The sequence below is a fragment of the Pteropus vampyrus genome, unplaced genomic scaffold, assembly GCF_000151845.1.
Source record: "Pteropus vampyrus isolate Shadow unplaced genomic scaffold, Pvam_2.0 Scaffold77, whole genome shotgun sequence".
Classification (NCBI taxonomy): Eukaryota; Metazoa; Chordata; class Mammalia; order Chiroptera; family Pteropodidae; genus Pteropus; species Pteropus vampyrus.
The window spans coordinates 3097662-3106609 of record NW_011888858.1 but is presented as its reverse complement, the minus strand read 5'-3'; the positions used below and the strand labels follow the sequence as shown (position 1 = coordinate 3106609).

The 8948-nt window shown below is 33.9% G+C and overlaps 1 protein-coding gene across 1 annotated transcript in view; it reads right to left on the bottom strand.

Moving 5' to 3' along the window:
• CLOCK (clock circadian regulator) overlaps positions 1–8948 on the bottom strand; it is a 109030-nt gene that overhangs the window by 54520 nt on the left and 45562 nt on the right. The window contains exons 5-6 of the mRNA XM_023532130.1: positions 4460–4549; positions 2194–2253 (exon numbers count right to left, since the gene is read on the bottom strand). Coding sequence (XP_023387898.1) covers positions 2194–2253; positions 4460–4506 — 107 coding nt within the window. The 5' untranslated portion in view covers positions 4507–4549. The remainder of the gene's footprint in view (positions 1–2193; positions 2254–4459; positions 4550–8948) is intronic.

Here is an 8948-nt window from a genome sequence, read left to right as displayed (position 1 = left end):
ATGCCAAACAAGACTGAAAGTCAGATGACCATTTAAGAAGCAACTGCAATATCCTAGCCTATAAACCATGGCAGTGGCAGTGTTAACAAAGCAATGTGGGTTCGAGGATTAAGAGGCAGAACTATCATTCTTAGTAAATCAGATTTGGTTTGGAGTGGAGAAGCAAAAGAGAAATCTGAGATGATTCCCAAGTTACTGATAATGTGATTTGTTAGTGTGAAATATAACGTGTGATACGGGTTTTGGTGGACAGATGGTTGGGGAGAATTTAGGTCTGGTGAAATGGCCTGACATTTTAAAGGACATACACAAGAAGCATTAGATCTATGTATCTAGTTATATTCCTCTAGAAAAGAGTAAATAAAAAATAAGCATCTGAGAATTAGCATATATGAAATATCTGAACACCTGGATAGGGGGTAAAAATAGCAAATATTTGTTGTATACTTATTTGCCAAGCACTAGTAAATTTTTATGAAATCTCATTTAATTCCTAAGAGGTAGACTTTATCATTATTATTATTATTTTTTCATTTTACAGGTATGACAACTCAGGCATAAAAAATATGCCTAGAGTCATATAGCTACTAGGAAGTAATAATTCAAATCAGGCATTTTGATTCCAGGGGAAGAAAATAATAGAAATCAAATATCGTTACCAACTCTACCACTGGATCACATCAATTTATGAAAACTTTATTTCCATATCACATTCAGGTTGGACATACATAGCCCTTGGAATGACTTCACTGATAACAGGTCACAGATGTTTAATTTCTCAGATAGGTACAAAACTCCCTTTGTTCTGGGTTCAACACTAAGGTCTTTAACTCATTGTTTTCAGTCAGAGTTCAATGTGGTCCGTTTAACTCTGACAGTATCATTAAGAGGGTCCTTCTCTTTCTCCAGGGTTTTCCACAGCAACAGTACTACTGGTTCCCTAAAAACACGATCAGACCTTAAGAGTCTTTGCAAACAGAACACCCTTAGCTCACTTTATCCATCTATAAACTTGGTCGTTAAGACTGTCCAAGTCAATTCCTTAGAGTTCTGCCTCTTAATTCAGGCAAGATTGATTATTCCCATCTTAGAGACTTTATCTCTACTCTGAAGTATTTTATATGAACTTTCCTCCACTAGACTGAAGACAGGGAGTGTCCTATTTCCTTGAATAAAGTTGCACAGCTTTCCTCAAAATCTTCTTAATTTTAATAATTTGTTAAAGCATTTAGCAATTTATGTGGTTATGAATACTTTTCTTATCCCAGTTCCTTTTATTTTGCTAAATATAGACCTTTAAGAACTATCACTTATTACGTTTATCTTTTGTATCTGTGAGTAATACTACAATACTCTCTACCACTGTCTATGTACCCAGATAGTTCAATGTGGTGAGAAAAAAACAAAGTATTTATTGCTCACTCTGAATGACTACAAACTTGGCTGTAGTGCTATCTGAACCCTCCCCCCTAATACTATAATTAGCTGCCAAGGCTCCTATTTAAGGTCAAGGCCCTCACCATCACCATCATGGTTCTAAATCTCATTCCCTCACCTACTTGATAACACCACTCCAACAATTCTTCCCTCCCTCTATCATCTACTTTCCCTTCTACTGGAGACTGGAGGCATGTCAAAGGACACAGAAGCCAACCCTGAAAGACCTCCCAATGACCAAAGTTGAAACAATTTGAGCAACAAGATAAATGACACTGAAGTACAGCCCAAAGTATAAAATAAATGAATCCATAGAGATATAAATAAATGGGAGAGACAATTTTTTTACAGAATTCCAAATATGTGTAGAGTTGGAGCTTAAGTACCCCCATCCCTACTCTGAAGGTGGGCTACAGTTAATAACTTGCCTCCAAAGACTAGAGTAGGTTAAGGGAAAAACAGTAACTACAATGGTGAATCCAGGCAAACCCTAACCTCAGCTAAGTGATGAAGATTAACATCTCCAGTGACATCACGTAAATACTATGTACCCATAATATGACTTGATGAGATGGGCACATTTACAGGATCATTTTATTTATTAACTGCATACTGATATTCTAAGCTCTTCCACCTGACTACTATATCTAAGTTCTTAGGGCAGATAGCTTTTGGAAATCACTGATTTACTATTTGTTACTATTACAATTACTTATTATTCATCTATTTACTATTTTACGTCTTAAATTGAACTACCTTTTTGCTTTGTCCTTGTCATCTTCTTCCACCAACCCATCAAAAATACTACCATCATCTCTAAAAGAAAAAAGAAAGTGAATAGAGAAAATAAGAGCCAACTCCACAAGCAACAGCAATACTAAAATGACATGTGAATCAAATCAGTTATATCCTAGAGTTTTTGTAGTGAATGCTTAAATTCAAACTCATAACACTAACCTGTTTTCTAATAAATATTATAAAATTAAAGTTTAGTTGTTTTTTGTTATATTTTAAAAGTTTATTACAAATGTGGATTTTAAAACTGCTTACTTTAGCTGTAATATATACATAACACATTAAATTAGAATTTAATTTAATCAGAAGTTAGATATCTTGTTTCAAACTTTTAGTGACCGTGAAACCTATAAAAAGTCAATCTTTTTGCTATTATATAAAATGATTCTCACTTGAAGCTATTTTTAATTATAATAGCATAGTTTATTAGCACTCATATGCCAGGCTCTGTTCTGGGGATGGTTACAGAGCAGTTAACCAGACATATAGGCCACTGCTCTCCTACAGTTTATTTTCTAGCAGAAAGAAATAAATCAACGCAAAAATATACGACAATAAGTTTTATTTTTTAAAAAAAGGAGTAATGTTTTAGTTGTGGGGTGGTTACTCTGCTCTGAGTGGTTAGGGAAGGACTTGTTGAGGGGGCGACATTTGAGCTAAGATCTAAGTAACAAGAAAAGGTTGATTTGGGGAAGACCTAGGTAAGAACATTCTAGCAAATGAAATCAAGAGCATCGGTGGCTAACCCCTTAACCTGAGGAGCGATATTAAGAAGTTTCAGGTGATTTATGAGATTTTACACGTATTCACTATCAGTCTGTGGCTTATAAAGGCTTATGAAGTACCTGGTGGACCCATTACTGAGATTATCTGTAAATTTTGCATCATAGAGGTCCATGTATGGACTTTTGGAGTTCTAAGTACACACTAAAATTTATGAAAACTTTGGTATGTATATGCATTTTATTGAGGAGAGAGTTCATAACTTTTCCCATACTCGGAGAGATAATGAGCTCATATTAAGAATCACTGCTTTAAGTCTGAACATAGAGATGTCATAACTAGATGTCTTATTGTTTAGAATGGGAATTGGCAATCATTCAGAAGTATAATGCCCAAATCACATTTAATTTCTCAGATGCAGTGAAGAAAAATCCTTTCTGTGGAGAGGACTACACATAGATCCCACCTGAAACTATGGCATAGCCCAAATCAATGGCAGTGGTATAAGCAGGCCTCTCTAAGGAAACTCCTTGCCCCTCAGGTCTTAAGAACATAATTAATATATTATGTATCTTCACTGTTTATCTCATAGGAAAGGGAGAAGAGCTGCCCCCAGCCGTCAAAAGTCACTTCTATATATAACTCCAGCTACAAAACTCTTAAAGAATACCCCTGAAAGAATCACACAGTACACTACAATAAAAGCACGGAAACTTTAGTGTCAGACTGACCAACACAGGTCATAATTCCAACTCATTACTTACTGTGTGACCTTAAACACATTATCAACCTCTCTGACCTATAGTTCCCATACCTGTAAAATCTCATAGATTGTGAGGTTAAAGAGTAGGAGCTTAAAAATGTTTCTGTATTTCATCAAGTTTAAGACACCATAACAATGAGACTTGTCAGTATATTTTATGTGCCAAGAAAAAAAATGTTACCAATTAAACTATAATAAGCCAATTTTAAGATGAATCCCACTGTCAGAGATGTTAAAATGCAAAAAAAAAAAAGGTTTTAAAATCAAAGAAACAGGTGGTTTATCCTTTTCCCAAGAGTAAGATTTAAAGATTGTAATTTCAGCTAATGAAATCCTAATTATAGTTACCTCTTAACAGTTAAAAATGCTAACATGCTTAATGAGATGGAGTTAGCACCAATAAGTAAGGGGGGAAAGGACAAGAGATAAAGAGATAGAAGATTCCAGAAGGTACCAAAGAAACATTTGTAATTGTCACAATTTCTTTCAGAGAAGCTCTCACCACATCACTCAAACTTATAGTTCAAAGACCCACTTAGAACACGAACACTGTTAACTTTGGCTCTAGACAATATACATTACTTATTATTACATTATGTTTGCTCAATACAGAAATTAAATGCAATAGTAATTATGCTTAAGCATAAAACTACTTTTATCAATTTGATATAGACCGTTACTCTAATAGTGAATTTTCAAAAAGCTTTATATAATTCAAAATAAGAGTCTCTAATAACATACCTGTCAACAATTGAGCTCATTTTACTACAGCTTACGGTAAACAACATAACATATTACGTTTTCGTCTTGTGGTAGACATTTGTACTTCTCCTTGGGTAGAAAGAAAAATAAACAGTCATTAGTTTTCAAAAAAATTCATCCTATAAACAAAGTAATCTTGAGAAACACTGTATGTTGTTATAGAGACTTCAAAATATCTTTGTACTAAAGGCTAGAACATTATTTTCAAGTAAATAGCTTTAGCTGGGGCACGTTTGAGGTTTTTTTCCCTTCTAAAAAAGGACTACAGGGGAAAAAATTGAGGTTCATTTTCTTTCTACTATAAAATAATAAAAATTAAAAAGCTATGCTTAACATTCACTATATATATTAGACTATGTAACTATAAATAGGCTGTAATAATACCATCTAGTCAGCAATAAATGGTTGCTGCAAGCCTATTTTCTGTTAAGTAGTATGATAAGCTTTGGGAATACAAAGATGAAAGACATAGTCCCTATAGGTAAAAATCTAGAATTGGATGGGGAGATACATATCTAAATAGTTACAGTAAAAGGGATAATGATGGTATACAGGGGGGTCAGAGGAAATATCCTTGATAACAATGAGTTTGCCAGATAGTCTATCTAGACTGTTGTTACTAAAAATGTGGTCCAGAGACCATCAGCATCAGACACATCTGTGAGCTTGTTAAAAGACAGAATCTTGGGCCCCACTCTAGTCCTTCCGAAACAAAATATATATTTTAACAAGGTCTCCATATGATTTCTATGACCATTTAAGTTTGAGAAATAGACTAGAGAACAGAAGAGGTAATAGTTGAAATGATTATAAGCCATACGAAGAGCACTTTGCAAAGGCACAGAAAGGCCTTTGTGAGATGAGGGAGCACCATATTTGTAAAAGTTAAAGAGGTTTAGCATTTTCTTTAGAGAAGAATCTAGGCATGTTACAAATAAAGTTTTAATCACTAGTGCATAAAGTGAGAATAGGACTGGTAGAGGGGTGAAAGCAAGTCAAGTAGAGAAAGCCTTATTATTAAAAGTCTCATACCCACATTAAAGGAATTAAAATTTACTGCTTTAAAACTGAATCACAAGCCTAACATTTGTGTTTCTATATTCCATATAGAATATATCTAAAGTGTAAAGGTTTTGTTTATATATGATACTTTGTCCTATAGTCAGTCATAAGTGAAATATTGGAAAATCACCTTAATCTCAATATCCTAACATTTATGAAGCACAAAAAAATTCTACTTTAACTACATTTTTATTTAAAATTTAGAAAATAGCGTAAATTAATGTGTAACTCTAATTAATCCAGAGATTAAAGATGTTCTAAGAACATGAGATTCTAAAATAGTTAACATTTACAAATGTATATTCATGAGAGCAAGAGACAATAACCTTTGATAAATGATGGTGCATTGTGGTTATGGCTGTAGAATTGAGACTGAAAGACTAAGAGTTTTTAAAAGAAAATGAGTGGGAGAGTCAGAGGTAAAAGTAAAAAGAACTAGGATAAAATACTGATTTTAAGTGTCTGGGTCAACATCAGCAGATGGAACACAGAATTACAGAATTTTAGAGTTAGAAGATCACCTAAGTACACACAGCCCAGCCCTCTGGTCCAAAAGATGTACTTATCATCAGAGTAATAATAGAGTTTGGTTCTACGACTACAATAAAAAGAACAATGCAAAGGTAACGAAGCCAATTTGGGTGAATTAAAAAAGAGCAGTTTCAGTTTAAAGGCCAGATCTAAGCCTTATTTGGCACTGAATATATATTTTTTAATTATTAAAAGGTAAAACAGAGCAAACTAGAAAATAAAAAAAGGATCTCAAGAATTAGGGCTTAGACTATAGGAAGGGCCATACTGAACTATAAGAGCGAACACAAAATGGTTTAGAAGACACAGACTGATGCTTTATTAAGGTATTTTACTATTGTTATTAACAATAGTCTTCCAAACATTTGTTGTCCAGCTAACTGAACAACGTAAGACTATATCTCTAACAGTCTAGACCAATATTTTATCTCTACTTTTCCAGCCAACTGATAGAGACATGTTATATTTAAGGAAAAGATAAGGAAAGAAGTGAAATAGGCCTAAGTACTCTAGAGCAATTGTTAGAAGATTCCTCTTGACTTTTTTAAATGGTGTCAAATTAATTTTAACAAAACAAAGTGATAATGGGGAAACAGCCAAAGGTTTTGTGTGGGGACTACCCTACAATTCACACTTTCAGTACAAAAAGACTAGCCAGAGTCACACTTGCACATGCTGTGGATTCTAAGAATTCAATTACAGAAGACATGTGATGTCCCTACACACCACAAGGAATTTCAAGTATTTAGTCTAATATAGACTAATTTATTAAGTATTTTTTCTTAAATATTTACAATAGGCTAATATAATATGCAATGTGTCTGAAAAGATCAGTTAAGCCACTGGAATCTAAAGTTCACAAATTAAATTATAAAAGATCAAGTTACAGCTAGGAATCAAATGCGCCTTTAAATAAAGTATCAGAGCTCAAAGTCATTCAGTGATAGGAATTCCCAGCTGAGTAAGCACCACTTTACTATTTTATAACAATGGAGGGCAAGGGCAGCATGTGTCTTTTATAAACAGTTTAAAAACAAGCTTTAAAACAAACGGGGAGATATTAGTAACTAAGAAACTATAAACGATTCAAACTGTACCAAATACAGAAGCAGATATGTTTTTAATTCAGTATGCAACATTATACATAATTAACAGTAAATCTCAGTGCCTGGCAGTCAAACTTTGGGAAAGAGCCCTTATACATAAAATAACAGTTATTAAAAATAAACTGTGCAGTATCAAATGTCATACTATTTGTTCTCTGAAACCCATCTACTGTCACCTCCCGAGGTTTTGCATTCCTACATCACTAATTTCTCCTCTATGACTGGATTATTCTGATCAACATCTTAGTATTTTACCTTAAAAAAACAAAATACAAAAACTTCCTTAACCTCAACCCCCTTCAAGTGCTGCTCCCCTTTTCTCCTTTCACAAGAAAACTGATTGTGAGTTGTACACTGCTGCTATTTCAATATCTTTAATTCCATTCTCTTATTTTAAAATTTGGTATTTTCACCAATGTGTACATGTTCATAAAGTATCTAGTTTTATAAGACACTAAAAAATCAGGAGTTCTCTGATCCCCACTTCCTACTTTCATCTGTTTCTTTTAGTAGTTAATTCCTTATCCCTAATATCTTTGTTACTTGATTTCTTCTGTTTTAGATAAGATGCCTACACAGTCACATTTTGAGTTGTCTCAATGTAATTATTAAAAGTGTTTGCTTTTGCTCTCAGTAGTGTTGTTTTTAGGCAACATCTATTGAATTCCACAAGAAAAATAAGAATTTAGCTCTGACTCCCCTCATCCTTACCTTCGCACACTTGCCCAAATTCCCAACATCATAATTTTACTAGGTGGTTATATTCAGAGGTAACATGATTACTACTCTGTTAATACAAATCACAGCTGAGCCATATAGTATACTAAAATTACTTTCCCTTTCTAAGTTTCCCCTAGTTAAAAATTATTTTAACCTAGTTTTCTACATACTTATCACCGATTGAGCCCTAAACTCTTCTCTATCTAAATTTATTCTTAATATCTTAAAACACATTACACATTCTACCAATTTACACTGCTTGCAACCATTTCTCTCAGCACCTTCTGACTTATTCCTATTGGAGCTGGATACTCTCAATAACTGACCAGCTGTAATCTTGGGATCACTATTCATTACCAACCTGGTGATTTCCCAGGACTCTACTGAGGTTGCATTCCCTGTTTCTGATATGGCTTCATCTTTCTGTAGTCAATTTTTGTTGAGTACCTTCTATAATAACTGCCCAACAAAGGACACATGGAAAGGTAAGTTTTTTTTTTTTGAGGCAACGTAAGTCTATCCTTAAAATGATAGTTTTGTGTTTTGTTTCCGTTTTTACCTGCCAACCTGGTCTCAATTTCCCCTAACTTAGCATTTTCTCTTTTGGTATGGTCTTGGACTCTCACAACAAGGCTTTCCTCTAAATTGTCTAGTGATCCCTGGTCACAGGTTCATATTTAAGGGTGAGATACTAAGAAGATCACTGAAAGTCTGTGTGATAGGGCTTGCTGACTATGAACTTAACTGTAGGAATATCAGGTTAGAATATTTCTTTGGGGGAATTCTTAATGTCATTATCTTCAGATCTTTTCTTAGGCTGTTCATAATTCCCAGAGAAGAATCTTCTAAACTACTGACTGAAAATCATAAAAATCCAGTAGCCTAGGTTCTTAATTCCCCTATTTTTAATATGGTACCCCCATTCTTAACTATGTTTTATACCCCTCTATTTTATTCTTCCTAGAGAATAAATCTCTAGTCTTCTGCTGTGATAGGGAAGAGGTAGTTGCCTGGGTTTTCAAAATCAGAAAAACGATCTATGGAGTAGA